The 16,172-nt window shown below is 39.6% G+C and overlaps 2 protein-coding genes across 2 annotated transcripts; one reads left to right on the top strand and one right to left on the bottom strand.

Moving 5' to 3' along the window:
- Positions 1-510: 510 nt before the first annotated feature.
- LOC111319335 (uncharacterized) lies at positions 511-7,581 on the bottom strand. Its single transcript, XM_022922136.2, has 2 exons — positions 7,261-7,581; positions 511-3,182 (listed from the first exon to the last, which is right to left on the bottom strand). The coding sequence occupies exons 1-2, from the start codon at positions 7,520-7,522 to the stop codon at positions 985-987; spliced, it is 2,460 nt and encodes an 819-aa protein (XP_022777871.2). The 5' UTR covers positions 7,523-7,581; the 3' UTR covers positions 511-984.
- A 1,126-nt stretch (positions 7,582-8,707) lies between these two features.
- Positions 8,708-15,494, top strand: LOC111319711 (neurexin-3a). Its single transcript, XM_022922456.2, has 2 exons — positions 8,708-9,586; positions 11,412-15,494. The coding sequence occupies exons 1-2, from the start codon at positions 8,848-8,850 to the stop codon at positions 12,746-12,748; spliced, it is 2,076 nt and encodes a 691-aa protein (XP_022778191.2). The 5' UTR covers positions 8,708-8,847; the 3' UTR covers positions 12,749-15,494.
- The last annotated feature ends 678 nt before the right edge of the window (positions 15,495-16,172 follow it).

Below are 16,172 nucleotides of genomic sequence, written 5' to 3'. Positions count from 1 at the left end.
ACATGCGAGTTCTAAGTTCTGCGTCGTAGCTAGCACGATGCCACTTGGCCATAGAATAACTAACATTCCTCATAAAAAATAAGCTTTGCCTTCCGGACCTGAGGGTGCTACACAACTGAGATATGATATTCAAGCTTTCACTCCTGGTAGTGACCAATAATTAAGTTATTTTTTGGCCACAGAGTTACTACACAGTTTGACGGAGAGACGATGAGAAAAACCAAAATTGACTACAGTAGAATATGGCCCTGATATCACACCAGATTCACGATAATAATAAACATAATATTAACATAATAATAAACATAAATGTAAGGCGTCGGTGGTGAAAATCCATTTTTAGATCTTGGTGAGTACGTAGCCTAAAAAACTAGAAAGGCTTCTTCGACGTCTTTCAATTTGGATACGGTTCATATGAAAGAACAGCAACAAAGCTACCATTTATTAAAGAAGGATAACGAACTATGGAGCTGAACAACGAATAATACAGGTATCCAGATCTTCACAAAATTGAAGGAATTCTTTTTAAATTTTATTTTGAAAATCATCATTAAACAAAATTTTAATGCAGGTTTAATTTAAGCGTATTTTACGTTGCTGTTAACAACACATATTCTACAATATTATCTTCAAGGGCATCAGTACTTGACAAATTCCCATAACATACTTTGTTGATCTATCGACGTAATTTGAAAAATTTACAATATCATTTAAAACTACTTTAAAACTTAAGTAACTTTGATCAAAATGTCATCTCTCCTTCAAACAAGAAAGCAGTACAAAGTAACAAAGCCAAAATAGTTCTCTTATAAAATATGGGCTATTTCTCAACTAAACTCGCCTCCCGTCCAATAAGCTACTTCTAAATAAGGAATTACTTCAATTTAATCTATTCTAATTCTTACAAGCCATACCGTATTCCCACAAGGTTAAATTAGTCTTTGTGCAGTTCATGATATTTAATGAGTTCTTGCCTTGAATGACTTATTCACTTAAATACAACATTAAATATGCTCCCATCAGGAGGGAAAATGAGGATAAGATATGCCATAAATCGTGAAAGTCAAAAAAATTCACGACTGCACAGCTCCTGTTAAGATCACGTGATTTTTCAGGAGAAAGGGTCTTGTCTGTTGTAGCCTTGGCGGTAAAAATCCAAACCGCAGTACCCATAAACCCTAGCGTGACTAGAATATAGGAGGCTTGGAAAAAGCGGAAAATGAATGTTTGAAATGTGCAACAACGACGGGTGTTCCGAAAGAACTGAAGCAAAACTTTACCTGTGACAGCAAGCAGACAAGCTGAGATACAGCTGAATAAGAACATGTCTGGGAAATCAAACTTGATCCCATAATACAATGGAAGAGCTATACATACAATAACTAGAATCGCAAAAAACATCACAGCCTTAATAACCTCATCCCGTTTTCTGAGATCACTTTTTCTCGAAACGTTGTAAAATAATTTTATTCCCACCCAAGAAAGAATACTGATGTAATAAAAAACCAAACAGATTACAAATGTGATTTTCATGACCAAACCCATACTGTCAGGGGAATAATAGAACAGAGAGCCAAAGTAGTTGAAAATATACAGTGGAACTAAAAAGAAAAGGAAAAAATTGTTGGCTTGTACAGGCTTTTCAAATCTTTTTCCGACAACGCACTCTTTGTAGCTGATTCCGTTATACAATGACAACACAATCAATCCTGAAATGACAAACATAAAAGCTGTATCGAACTGGAAAGTCAACCGGGTAGGACAAAAGTGATAGAGCATGGAAAAACAGCCCTCAAAAATCAGCCCCCACGCTAAAGCGTACCCTATTGAAAAGGTGAACTTTCTTTTATGCGATTGTGCATGCAACATTATCGCTTCTTCTACACTGTTGGTGTGAAAATAAGGAACAGTCATTTTTGCCATGTGAGCGTTGATGTTGGGGCATTTCAAGATGTGTTTCGGTAACTCGACTTGGCCTGGAGGAAGACGAATGTTTGGCGGTTGGTTCCTACGCGCAAGCTTGTGGCACCAGGCGAATAACTCAGCTTCCATCACCCACACCGACCAGGCCAGGATTAAGCCGTGAATCATGTAAACCAGGTTACTTATCATGAGGTTAAAGGGAATGTCATATCCACTGACTCTATAACAAAAGTCATTGTAATAACATTTGTCCCTGTCGCCTGTCTGTATCATGAGTTGCCAGTCTTCGAAGACATACTGGAATGATCCAACTAATAGAACGAAACCGACAATACAGGTGGTGTAAGAGAACGTTTTGGGTCCTTGGGCGAACCAGTGGTTAAACAGCACTATTTTCATTGCCATAAATAATTCCTTCCAAGTCAAAGGGTTTCTGTCCCTTTTTCTACGTAACAATGGTCGTAATTCATCGCCTTCTTCGTTCTCTTTCTTGCTCCAGCAAGATGAAAACAGGCTCTTAAGATTGTCTTTAATACGGTGACTACCCGCCATGCATGCCGAAAAGCTGACTGTGTCGTCAGTTTGTTCATCCTCCGTAGCGAGTATATATGGCTCCCTGAAGCAAAATAACGCCCATAGCGCCACTGCAATACCACCAAAAAACGACAAAAATATTAAGAAATAGAACGGAGTTGCGTAGTCATAATCAAACGAGCTTTTTAGAATCAGTGTCACGTTTTTAGATTTTGTTTCAGATTTGCTCTTTATCGCGATGCCTATGAACCAAGGGAAACCGCTATCATTAAGAGGCGGTGACGATGCTTTTGAGAGAGTGATTTGGCCCTTTTTCGCAAATGACAGCCTCAATGATTTTCTATCGTATTCCAGTTCTTTCATATTCTTCACTACATGCTTGCATGTATGTGACACTTTTAAATAAGCTGAGATATCAGAGCTAGATTCCACAGTTATCTCAAGTTGTTTTTCTGAAATATCCGAGCTAGGTTTGAACTGAAATACTGCTGGTTGAGTGCTTGAAATCCGAAAACTCTTTGGTTGGTCGAGATCTATAGACGAGACATTTTTAGAGATTTCCACCGTGTAACTTAAGCCTGGAGTTCCAGTAAGTAACACTGAATATTTCTGGCCGGAAGACTTTGGACATGAAATTGACGTGCTCCAAACATGCGACGCAGCAGTGTCAAGATGGCCAGAAGCGGATAATTCGTCTTCACCGTACACTGTCATGTGAAGAGTCCCTGTCAAGTTTAAAAGATGGGAAGTTAGTTCTTAAAATGTTAAAAATAAAAAAGTAATCGAAATTTGATCGAAATTTGATGTTTGTTATTATCATGTTTGTTATTTTTGATAAAACAAGCACTAAGCAGTTTGATTAGGTTCCATAGGTCCAGATTCATTTTGTTTGTTGGATGTAACCACCAGAGGACTGTGTTTGTATTCAAGTAGGGATTGTATGTTCTCTTTTCTCCAGCACGCTTGACATTGGAAGTCAAAGGAATAATACAGCCTGTTTTTCTTAACTGAAGAGAGAGAAGAGCTTCCATATGCAGGTTACAATAATGGCCACTGAAACTTCTGGAACTTAAGAGGGGCCTCAATAACTAACTGTCTTGCTATTTCAATCCAAAATATCTCTCAAGAAAACTGCACATCACTTTATCAGCTGATCAGTAACACACATCAGAACCTAGCTCAAAATCTGTGAGGATTCAAACCTTGCCCCTTAAAAATTTGCCAGCAGATCCTCTACTAGCTGGGTAAGAAAAGAAATTTGGGTTGACCTTTGTTTTATTCAACATTGATACCAAATGCTCCTAAGCAGAGTAAATATTCTGGGTCAACTAACATGAGGATTCAAACCTTGGTATCAAATGCTCTACCATGCCAGCTGAGCTGAGAACAAAATGTGGGTCAACCTTTCTAAGACATTACATTGAAATGCAGGCAGTTTTCAAATAAATTGCTGGATATAAACTGCTTTGTAAGGATTCAAACCTCAGATCTACTGATTTTGGTATCAGACATCCGACCAGCTAAACTATAGAGACCTCTCACAGTTATTGTTTCTATCTCTTTCTAACCATTATATTTTATTTGCCTTTTGAGTGTGTGATCAGCAAGTGATATAGATGCAGTTTTTGTTTAAATGGATGGATCAAATCAAGTTGGTATTCAAGTCAGCAATCAAATGGACCAATCAGCAGGGCTTTATGTATAATTGTTTAGGTAAGTATTAAATCAGAGACATTTCTAATTTCCAACTTCACACTTCCAATTTCAAATTTTGAACATTCGATTTAAGAGTTCAGAGTTTTATTTCCAACAATTTACATATAATTGTCTTACATCCGGCTTCAGACTCTAAATTTATGACTTTTCACTTCTGTGCCACCTTTGTTTTAATCTCTGACTGTAAACTTTCAAAATCCTACATCAACTAATCAATTGTTAAAAGCAGACCTTCAATTTAATACACAATCTTCCCTTTTTCCAATTTTGACTTTTAAGTATCATGAATATAATATATCATGAATATAAAATCAAACATGAGGGTATTTTTAACATGGGATATGTATATATATTATAATAACTTTACATTAGCATATCAAGTCATATGTCACTCAGATGAATCAGACCACCCCAGGTATGTATATCTAGGCTCTTATACATTGTACCAATAAAAGTAGCAAATTACGCCACTGGTATTGCTTAATTTGCTTCCAGATTATGTTTATTTAACATATCCTCATTTTTGAAAATTCCACTACTCTTTCTTTAAGTATGCTTTTCAAAAAAGAAACAAAAAAAGTCCAAATTATAGATCTATTGTTAAGGAATCACGACATCTTGATCTTGAGTAACATTTTCTCTGATAAAACACAGCTAACTACAGCACTTAATTCCAGACTAGAAGGGGTGACTTAATTTGTCAAAATGTACAATATTAATATAAAAGTTTAATTGTCTGTGTGCCCAGTCCTCTAGACAAAAAATGACACAGTGCTGCAGTAACCCTGTTCCCCCTAAAACTCCAAGACATTGCAAAATTGAAAATAGAGAGAAGCATGGACTGAAATTGAAAATAATCAATGTTAGAGACTATGCAAGTCATTCCTCTGTTAATTTGTTCCTTTGAAAAAACAACTTAAAACATGCCGATTATGCTTGCAATGCTACTTGTTTTGAATGGTCACTTAAAGTGGTTGTCAAACCACTTGCATAAAACTTAGAACTCTCAAGTAAAATTTATTCTCTGTTTATTTACTAGAATTAATGTTGGTAGTTTGAGCTCAGCAAATAGCAGATTATCTTTCTTCTTTAGACTGTTTGGAAAAATAATTGTGCAAAAATCATGCAATTCATTGGATGGTCAACCTTTATTTAGCGGTCACCCCAACATTCCCCGTGGATGACCGCTTATACAGGTTCGACTGTATGCTAAAAATTATAGCTGAGCATGGACTGGTACAAGAGTCATGCATTCCTTATGCGACTTGCTCCCTCGCTCAAATCTACTTTTCTTTTTGTCCCATAAACCCCAGAAAGGGAGCCTTTTTACCAGAGAGTATAAGAAACATTAGTTCCTGCCTATTTATAGCATTTTCCTAGGCGGAAACGGAACTGTTTTGAGGAGCTGAGGGCCTGTTTACATGGAAATAGGGTGACCCTCTTAGAAGGGTCACCCTTCTAGAAGGGGCAAAAGATAGCCCCCCTTTACATGCAAAGTCTTGTCCCTAGGGCTATCGTGATTATTGAATTTGGCACCGAGGGAGACAACTGCGCGGTCGCCAAGTACAAAACAACCAAAATGGCAGACAAGCAAAGTATTTTGGTGGTAAATTCAATTTTCCTTGTGCTTGCCTCTTTGGCTGGGGTTTTTCAGTGCTGTGGGTTCTTGCTGTCGTATCTCCTAATAGAAAAATGCCAACAACAGCGAATGGCGCAACAGGTAGCCGCCTCGTACAATGTTGCAATGTGACGAATGAGGCATGTACAAAGGAGACCCATTTGTCGCCAAGGGAGATTTTGGCAGAATCCTGGTCGCACAGAGCAGTGGTGAAGAACGCTTTTCGTTTTCCCTGTGACTTCTTTGATTTTTCACCTGGCAAGCCCTCTTCCATATCTTTCCAAGTCGAGTGGCTTTCCACGGTACTCTTGTTGACAACTGGTTCATGATCATCTATGTCTTTTTTTGAGATGTCGACACCGTTGTCCTCCGACTGTTTCAAACTCTGTTCAGATGATTTGGCCACCACAGAACGGCGAAAATATTCCCCGGGCTTATATGCGCGCGAAGCCATGACAGAGTTTCATGGCAATCTGACAATAAACCGAACCCACAAAAGTTGACCCATGTAGGAGGGTGACCCTACCTCAAGTATTTACATGGCAAAAAGTTGGCCCTCGCAGGAAGGTTACCCTACCAAGCAGATAGGGTGACCTTACCCCTAGGGTGACCCTACTGCTCATGTAAACCAAACTGGAAACTACAATAGGCAAGGGTTACCCTTTTAAGAGGGTGCCCCTTCTAGAAAGGTCACCCTATCTCCATGTAAACAGGCCCTAAGTTATGATTGATCATGAATCGGTCCCCTCCACTAACTATGGTCTCATCTTTATCGCTGACTTGCACGCTTAAGCTTCAAAATTCAGACAAAAGCCAGAAGAAATATCTCAAAAAATGGGATGACAAGAGAGGGATAATCTAAGTTTGGTAGTAAATGTAGTATCTATAGCAACAAATAGTTCCACGGTGTCGACGAAATAAGAAGGTGACGTGTACATAGAAGTCAGTAGGGTATGCGATCAATTTATGTCACGCAATCATTAAATTATGCTAACGATCGAAAAAGAAAGTTTTCCGGGCGCGAGTTCTGATCCCTCTCTATTTTCACGGTACCAGTTTGGAAACTAAATCGATCCTAGCATAACACTGCACTGTACATTTAACACACTGCAACCATAGTGATCAGATTCGGCAGAGTGATACATAACTAATTTACATCACATTCCCACGTTGCGACTTTCAATTCGGTTCATTGTTGAATGATTTCAAATTTGCACCATCTTATTGCACTCAATTTAAAACAATCCACGAAAAGAAACCCTTGATCCTTTGAGAGAATCTACAAAGTTTATTCAATCATGACTCGACACAAAGAACAAACGCTTACTGGAACAAAACGGGCCTGACGACGACTATCGCTGCCAGCACAGCAGAATTCGCCTGTCATATGACCACACGTAATCACATTTAGAAACAGAAAAGATTACTTATTCCATATATATTTAGCCATAAACAGTCTCTCATCTTACCATTTTTCTCTCCAGAGGTCTTTGCTTTCACGTAAAGAAAACTATCTTTATCCTCCGTTGTTACAACACATGAGTGAGACAGTGTTCTCGTTGACGGAAGTGTGTGGGAGAACATCACCGAATTGGAAGTGCTAAAAGAGGACAGATTTTGAAGAGCTACTGCTTTAGTTTTCTCGCCATCAAAATTACATTCATGAACGAGCCCTGTAGCTGATACAGCACAAATTAAACAGAACAATACAGCAAATGGAGAACGCAGCATTGTGCATCGGCTATCGAAACAACCGATAAGAGCTAAAGACGCGGAAAAAATGAAACCGGAAATGAAAGACACGTGACTCTTGAGAGACCAATATAAAGAGTTTAGTAAATGGTTTGAACCCGGGGGTTACATGTGACTAGTCACTGCCACCGACAACAGTCCTTCTCAGGACTACACTCACCCGGACGATCATACTACACCTTCACATAAAGAGTTTAGACAAAAAATTTCTCAGAAGCCTGCCTGTTTTCGAAGGAAGGAATATAGATCCTTCCTTGTTTACTGACCTATAAACAACAACTTCTGTTTTGTTTATCATATTATTTGTTTATAACATTCCGTTTGTTCTCACAAAATAAAGCTGGGAAGATTTATTAATAACATAGGGCATTTTCAATTATTTCACTCGCGCTTGTTGGACATGAGATGACCATGGCTATCTATCATCTCAACCATCCCCTCCCCACCCCCTCCCACATCACCTTTAGATAGCCATTACATCATCATTCACTTGCTTTAACTCCTTCGATTCTGACATCGTAATTATTTCATAACCCTTGGAAGTGTGCTCGACGGACACAAAATGGAGTTTTTTAGTGAGGAATCCTGTAAAGCTTTTCCCTAGCAAACGAGCACAAGTCAAGTTTATGAGAAACTAAACCTGTTTTATTGAGAAACAGGAAAAACAGAAAAAAATTCCCCGGGGCTTTTCAGGGCTGCACACTATAAATATGTCTCTCAGAAGTCTGGAGAAGTTATTCCTAGAAGCGAAAATTCCGTTTATCGCTGATAGCACTGGATTAACAAAATATTTTTATAGTTATCACAAAAATTGCAGTTGAACGCGAGCCAACCACCTCGAAATATTTTCTGATCAAGACCAACGCTGAGATTGTTATTGTTTCCTTCATGTCTTTTTACTCGTACCATGATGTGTTCTAAAAATATGTCTGCTTTGCGTTCAGTGGTTCATGGTGAGAGACTCGATCCAGTATCAAAACTAAAGTGATAGAGTTTGACTCTTGATGCCGCTACATGTATTGAAGTAAAATACCTTGGCACCTTTTTGGCGCTATTTGAATAAAACGATAAAGTGCTTATCTTATTGACAAAAGTCTGCTATCGATCACAAAATAACGTCGTGATTCTTTTACAAAACACCAGGGGCGCGGTTGAAGTTGCTTCCGGTGAGAATTTGATCGAAGTAGCATATCCCTTTCATAATGAGCCGGTGACACTTCGCCGCCGAAGATATAGTTTCTTCGAGCGTCTAAAAATAATTGAACACAGCTTGTCTCGTTTGAAACCTTACTACTACATGAGTGATGGGTGCGTTTGTAAACCTTCGAGTCCTACTGTATCTTTTGGTGTCCTTTGTTTTTCATCCAACCTCTTCTGAGACATTCACAAGCGCCCGCACTTCGTTTCTTCAACTGAAAAGATGGAATATGTCCGACGCACGGTGTCTTCGATTTCGCTTCAAAACGTTTCTCCCAGATGCGCTTCTGTTGTACATGGATGATGAAGGAAATACGAATTTCTTACGACTTGAACTGATTCAAGGAAAGCTACGACTTACATGCAGCTACGGATCTCGATTCGGGCCCATGGCAGACGAAACTCGCGGCAAAAACCTAAACGATCTAGTCTGGCATAGAGTGTTGGTGGAAAGGAATAAGGACAACACTACAATTTACTTAGACGATCTTCCGAAATTGGCCGTAGAGAGCCGGGAGAAGAAAGGATTAATCGTGAAAAGCCCGATGTATTTCGGGGGTTTTCCACCCAACCTCGGAGCGAATAGAGTCACAGAACCTTCGGTTCTTCTTCTGAACAGATTCATTGGATGTATAATGGATAGCGAGTTTCTACGATCCTCGTCTGACCAAGGAAACAAGATAATCAAAACCATCGTGGAAAATTCAGATGAAGTAATCCCAGGCTGTATTGATGAGTGTGAAAAAAATAACACATGCATCAATAATGGGACATGTCTTAACAGATTCATTACAACTGCATGCGACTGCACCACGACTGGCTACAGAGGAGGCTTTTGTGAACGAGGTAAGCAAGGCCCTTTTTGTTAGAAAAGGAAACGTTTTCGAAAGCAACCCTCAAACTTTAAGCGCCGCTCTCCTTGCTAATTTTTATACTGATGATATAATAGTATCTGTGATATGCTTCACCTTGAAGGGCAAATTTTTACTTTTATTTTTTCCTTCTCGAGTGTGTCATGTCCCACTAAGAGCTGCATGCGAAAACATGTTGACGTTCCTTGAGTGAGGTTATCTCCGGAAGGAAGCTCCACTAAAAACAACATCACAAAACTATTGAATCTTTTTGCCTAACCCTTCTCGTCATAAACTGAAAGTACGGAACGTAATAGCCCAAGCATCACATAGATAATTTATAAACAATTACTCATGCGAAACGCTGAATATTTACCATGACAGAGTCAGCGATGATGGAATATTTGTCAGGAAAGCTTAGGGTGGCCGGTAATAGGGTCAAATACTAATCCCAAGTATCATATCTCTCCAGCGTTCTGTTACAAAAGCAACAAATTGCGAATTTTTTTGTCGATCATTATTTTCAAGTCACTATGTTCCTACTTCTGCGGCAATCATCATGCAGATCAGATTTAAGAAATGAGATCAACGAAAGCCCATGATATGATGGAAGTCTTATTTGGCAGTAGCTAAAATTGTTTTTCTCGCACACTCAGGTTACGTCACTCGACCTAATGTCTAGACTAAAGAAAATTGCTTGACTATCTGTGTTTTCAATTCTGCAGAGCAAGCGTTTTTTTCTTTTTCTTTTTTTAATAATCACGACCCTTTTTCGGGACATTTCAGACGGGCTTGTCGCGAACATCGCTCGCGCTCCGCGTGTTCAGTTGTCAAGACAACGCGTTTATTGCACTTAGGTGTGTAGTTTGAGAAACGTTTGTACCACGATAAAGTGTGTATTGATTGTTCGAAGTAATGTGTTTCCCCTAACACCGTGTTCAGGTATCCAAGCTCTTGTTTGTCGATGCGTGTAAAAGAAAAAGCAGTGGGAAGCTTTTATCCATTTCAGAAGTCTCAGGCTGTTTTTCTGATCTTCATCAGTATAACAGAACCCGTGATAAGTTTCATAAAGCAAAGAGATTAACCACAGGTAGCCCAAGCTCACTACTAGAAAAGCGGACGTGACTCTTACAGTTGCGCAACGTTTTACAGTTATAAAGGTTTGTATGGGATGTTTATCGGTTTGCCTTAAAAGAGAGAGAAATTTTCTTGTTTTGAAATAAAATAGACTTACCTTATTGCCTTGTTGTTTTCTTTGTTGTTTACCGGCGTCTCAGGCCATTTTGAAGCGTTTTCGGCGAGTTAGCGCTATTTTGGTGTTGGCAGTTGAACACCAAAATAGCGCTAATTCGCCGAAAACGCTTCAAATGGCCTGAGACGCTGGTAATCAACAAAGAAAACAACAAGGCAATAAGGTAAGTCCATTTTATTTCAAACCAAGATATTTTTTCTTTTTTTTTTAAGGCAAACCGATAACATCCCATACAAACCTCTATAAATATAAAACGTTAGGCAACACTTTAAGAGTCACGTCCGCTTTTCCAGTGGTGAGCTTGGGCTGCCTGTGGATTAACGAGATGAATAAATGCACAAGCACCAGCACATACTACTGTGAGATGCCTAGTTTCTCTACTTCCTTTAGTCACACGATATGAAATATTCAGATGCCAATATGACGCCCGCTCACAGAGATACAAGAGAGTCGATAGAAGAAGAGTATCTCTCCTAAATTTCTCTGAAGCAGAATTATGTTGCGTGACCCCAGGGAGAACAATGAATGATTATTGTCACTAAAATGTTCCTATTACATAAATTTTCAGCACTTCCGGTCATTGGCCTCAGTCGATCAGATTACCTAGTTTTCAACCGTTCCAATAAAGCTGTCTCTTCAAAGCACGATCGAATCACGCTGAGATTCAAGACAGCCAATCAGAATGGAACACTCTTAGAAAGCGGGCGCTGGGTGAGAGATTATTTGGTGGTCGCACTGAGCGATGGTTACATTCTGATACGATGGAATCTTGGATCAGGTGAAATGAACCTGCATGCGCGTGACAAAATGTACAGTGACAATAACTGGCACTCGGTTGATATACGAAGAAATCGAGGCCGAATTAGAGTAACAATCGACGGCGTTTTTCACGTTTCTCGGAGTTTTCCTGGAAATTACCAATCATTTGATTTGGAAGAGGGCGAGGGAGATGTGTATTTCGGAGGAATGGTCACCAATGGCTTCCCAACGCATCGTCGTCCATCTAGCTTTCCCTTTGAGGGGTGCCTCCAAGAAATCAATTTCAATGGTTTGGATATCATCCAAGGTTTTCTCGACAAGAAAGACGCTTTTATCAGCCGAGGAAGCCCTAAATTTACTTGTGACATCCCAAAGGGACTGATTCCAACTACTGCAGCAATAACGCCACTCGTTACCATGGATAGAACAACATCTGCAAATAAAGTTCAACGCCCAACGTCATATACAACCCCGCGTAAAATGACCACGAACATTGTCACTGACAAAAGTCAACGTCTCTCGACGTCAAAAAACAAATCCAAAAGTTCAGAATTACCCTGCACGGATGATGAAGACGATTGTGACCCTGACGATTCTGGTTCGGGAGGGAACGAAATCAGCAGCGAAGAGAGCGGCTATTCCGGAGATAATTATATCAGTCCCGGGTCAGAGTCTAGCACAAAAGGTAAACATATTATCTCAGGTACAGGAGTCAATACAAGCAAAAATAAGTCGATTAAAAGCAAAGCAACCGGCGTGGAAAGTAAGGGCGAGTCGGACAATTCTCTAACACCTTGCCCAGGGGATGACGAAGACGCCTGTGAAAATTCAGATGAGTCTGGGCAGGGTTCAGCTGAGCAAGGTTCCGCAGCCGGAAGCACAAACGCCCCTAGTCCCAGGACCTTCCCTAATGGCAACGGCGAAGTTGATGTTGAAGTGAAGGAAAGAGCCCTCGTAAAGGAAAATGGCAGCAAAAAATGGACGCTCATAGCGGGGATAATTGTGGTAGGAACACTTCTTATAACATTTTGCATCTTCGCAATTTGGTGGCTTTGGAAAAATAAGAAAAACCCCGAGTGGACAGGGGTGTACCAGGTCAATGGCAGCCGAGAAAGATGTTTAGCGGCTGAAGGAACAGACGTGTAATGCTCAAACTGATCAACTGAAGTTCATGGAACATCCTTGGACTAATCAGAAAGCAGAGTCGAGTTTACACCTCAGCTGTTGCCTGAACGTCACGAAACGCGTTTTCGTAAGAAGACCGAACACCCTGCTTGTTTGGTCAAGAAACCCCTCCTGAGCGAAAAATGTAGCGTGACTTTCAATAGACGGTTTCAAGAGAAAAAAAAATATCTGACTCGGTAAATTAAACATTTGGAGTATCATCTGATAGCATAGTCTCTTCTGTAGAGGAAGAAGGAAAATTTGAGCAACTTAGAAATCCCAACCAAATAACCTTTGTTTTCATAGTACTCTAGCAAAGCTAATCTAGCCTGATGTTGTGTCCACCAAGAAAACATAGCTCTAAATTTGAAAAAAAAAAATACATTTATTTGTTGGGGGCTTTTGCTGCGGCCCAATCAAAAGAAACTTCTTTATATGAATAATTTCAGACTCTGTAGGTGTATGGGTATGGAATTTTTAGATAATTAAGAATCACAGTGGGCATAGTGACTAAGATGAAAAATACGTCGCAAGAAAAAACTATGTTAAAAAGAAGGGCTATTTTGATACCGACTTTGAGAGTTGCTTGAGACTCTCAAATACACACATATACAGAAAAAATAGTTTATGAGAAAATTAGTAAATGACCTGAGATATGATGGTAAAAATACTGATGTTAAGTTTTTCTACTTTCACGATCCAAACAGTTCTCCGAATGGTCTGATACGTATTTTTTTGTTATGGTTAGCCTCTGAGGTTTGGTGTTAAATGAAACAATATCTCTAATAAGAAGGCTTATTATCCAACTACACCTAGACGAGTACAAATATCACGCGGTATTTGTACTCGTCTATTGTAGTACCGGTTAAACAGGTTTTCTCGCATCGCGCAAGCGAAGAATTGGATTGTAGTTACGAAAAAAAAAACAAATGGCGGACAATTTGAATTATATGTCCGACGACGAAGAGTCAGAATGGCTGGCAAATATAGATCCAAATTCATTAGATGAATCAAACGAAGAAAAACAGCTTGACGACCAGAAAATTTCTTCATTTAATGAAGAAAATAGAAACAGCAGCACAACAACGCGCCAATTCCGTTCCGCTTCGCATACTTCTGTCACGCACTCCTCGTAAATAAACATTCGCGAAATTCGCCCGCACTGAAATAACAGTTTGGCGTGTTGGATAATAAATAAGTTATTAGACGTTTTGTTGTGTAGTATCGCTGAGTATATTTACTCGTTATTTGTATTTTGACTCGCCCTACGGGCTCGTCAAAATACGGCACAAGTCGTAAAAATGCTCAGCGATACTACACAACAAAACGTCTACTAAGATATACATGTTTCTTCTTATCACCATTACGCTCAAAAATGTAGTGAAATTGTGGAGTAATTTCATTTTGGTTACTGACGGGAGTGAAACGAATAAAAGAATCGCAAAAAATAGATTCAACTTAGAATAGTGGAAGGTCTTTTTCAATCCAGACCTTGTAATTTTGGACCATTACTTCTCTTTATAATCAAATTTTATCTACAATCAAAATACATGTTAGAGAAGTTTCTATTATGTGTGTATTATTCAACATAGGCAGAGAATAGAGTGGTCGAGATATGTTTTTTTTTCCGATGTGAAGCGGGGTAACACAACTGCGCACGGATGCGCCTATGTAATTTCTCGAGCTATGTTAGACAGTGCTACTGATTCAAGTTCAGGTTTTTTTTCGCTGATATATCTTCTTCACTTTTGCAAAGAGCTTTCATTAAGAATAACGTCCTTTCTTTGTTTGAAAGGAAGCTAGAGCCTTCCACAACATTTAGATCGAGTCGCTGCTCAAAGTTTGACAATTCAAAATGCACGGAACACAGTAGTGATATTTTCGATGGCTGCCACTTTGCCCGATGTCTTCGCACGAAGCGAACCCATTTCTCGCGAGTTAAATCGTCACGAGGAAACATATGTATCGATACGCCCTCTCTTCTGAAGTTATTAGTGCAACTTACATTTCCGGGCCCACCAGCAACACAGTACTTGCCCAAAAACGTTTTTGGGGGCTTCTTGACACTTTCGCCACACTCCATGCTCACTTGGGGTTTACTCGGAATTCTGAGATGTATTCAACCAGTGACGTCACAACATTGTTTTGGCTGCGCCAAGATGGCCGCCAATTTTGGGCTCGACTAGCGGAGTTTAAAAGGCTAGAAGAAAGCTTTCCGCGCTCCGTTGGACCAAAAAAGACTCACAGCGCTTGTAAGTAAGGTTCAAACTTTATTATCATGCAAAAATCTCACATACGAAAATTTCGTTTCAGTGGCATTTTAAAGCCTTTATTCTTTGTTTTCAACCACGTGACAAACATTTGCTACGTCATACGCGGCCGCCATGTTGGGGGATAACTAAGCTTTCAAAATGGCTTCTTCCGAAGGCGTGCCCGAAGTGAACCTTCAGTATTCGGATTACTTTGCGGGTGTAGAGGGTCCTACGAAGTCAAGGTACCACGAAAAAATAACTGTTTAAGGGTTCGACCGATATGCGTTGAGAAAAAGTGATTTCTCCGAAAACATCGAGCTCCTTCTGAACGTTCAATATCCAGATATTGTGAACTACTTACAAAAACCAAAATGAAGTTGTTGTGTTCGCCAGAGTTAGTCACGGTAGTGTATTTTTTTTCTGATGATCTCGCAGAGAAGCAAACAGAGCAAAATAAAGGACTCATTTTTTATCGACCTCGGCTAACAGCTCTTGTTTTACTAGGTAATTTGGTTACTTCAACTAAGTTGAAATTGTAAATTGGCCACCGTTAAGTGTTAAAAAGCTGACGTTTCGAGCGTTAGCCCTTTGTCAGAGCGATCTAGTCGATCTTGACACGACAGCTTCAAGTTCAGAAGACATATCACTCATTGTACTCACATTAGCAAGTGATATGGCATATTTCAAGGATTTAAATTTTGGATTTAGAATTAAGACTTTTTGTGTACTCTCACTTGGTGAATCGCTCACAGAGAGCCCAGGACATCCCACTTTGAACATGGTTTCTGGCAGAAAAATATGGAACTGTAATTGCTTCCCATTGCTATTGCATAGTAGGGTTGTGTGAAGGGTGGTCTCATGTTGGGGCAGAGCTTTTTGCTGTGGAGGCTGGTGTTAGAATTAGAGATTCTACCACATGCACACAGGAAAAGAACAAATGGCTTCTCTCTAGTCATATGAAAGAAATCCCCATTACCTATAATTGAGATGGATTTTACCTCTGCCTGAAGGAAGCATGAATTGATGGTGGAGAAACACTGGTTAGTCCTATGGCTACTAGATCTAACCCTGGGATCTGAACAACCAGGACACCTGCCCCAACCCCAGAAGAGCAGAAAACTATTTTTAGAGTATTTCTGGCTGTACAGTAAATT

Source organism: Stylophora pistillata, chromosome 6 (genome assembly GCF_964205215.1).
Source record: "Stylophora pistillata chromosome 6, jaStyPist1.2, whole genome shotgun sequence".
Taxonomy (NCBI): domain Eukaryota; kingdom Metazoa; phylum Cnidaria; class Anthozoa; order Scleractinia; family Pocilloporidae; genus Stylophora; species Stylophora pistillata.
The sequence above is the reverse complement of the archived record's forward strand: the minus strand, read 5'-3'. Positions and strand labels throughout refer to the sequence as shown.

Excerpts from the sequence above, each read along its gene's own strand:
- LOC111319335 (XM_022922136.2), bottom strand. The coding sequence starts at position 7,522 with ATGCTGCGTTCTCCATTTGCTGTATTGTTCTGTTTAATTTGTGCTGTA. Across the intron at positions 3,183-7,260 it reads GACCTCTGGAGAGAAAAATG|GGACTCTTCACATGACAGTG; the intron begins GTAAGATGAGAG and ends TAAACTTGACAG.
- LOC111319711 (XM_022922456.2), top strand. The coding sequence starts at position 8,848 with ATGGGTGCGTTTGTAAACCTTCGAGTCCTACTGTATCTTTTGGTGTCC. Across the intron at positions 9,587-11,411 it reads AGGAGGCTTTTGTGAACGAG|CACTTCCGGTCATTGGCCTC; the intron begins GTAAGCAAGGCC and ends ATAAATTTTCAG.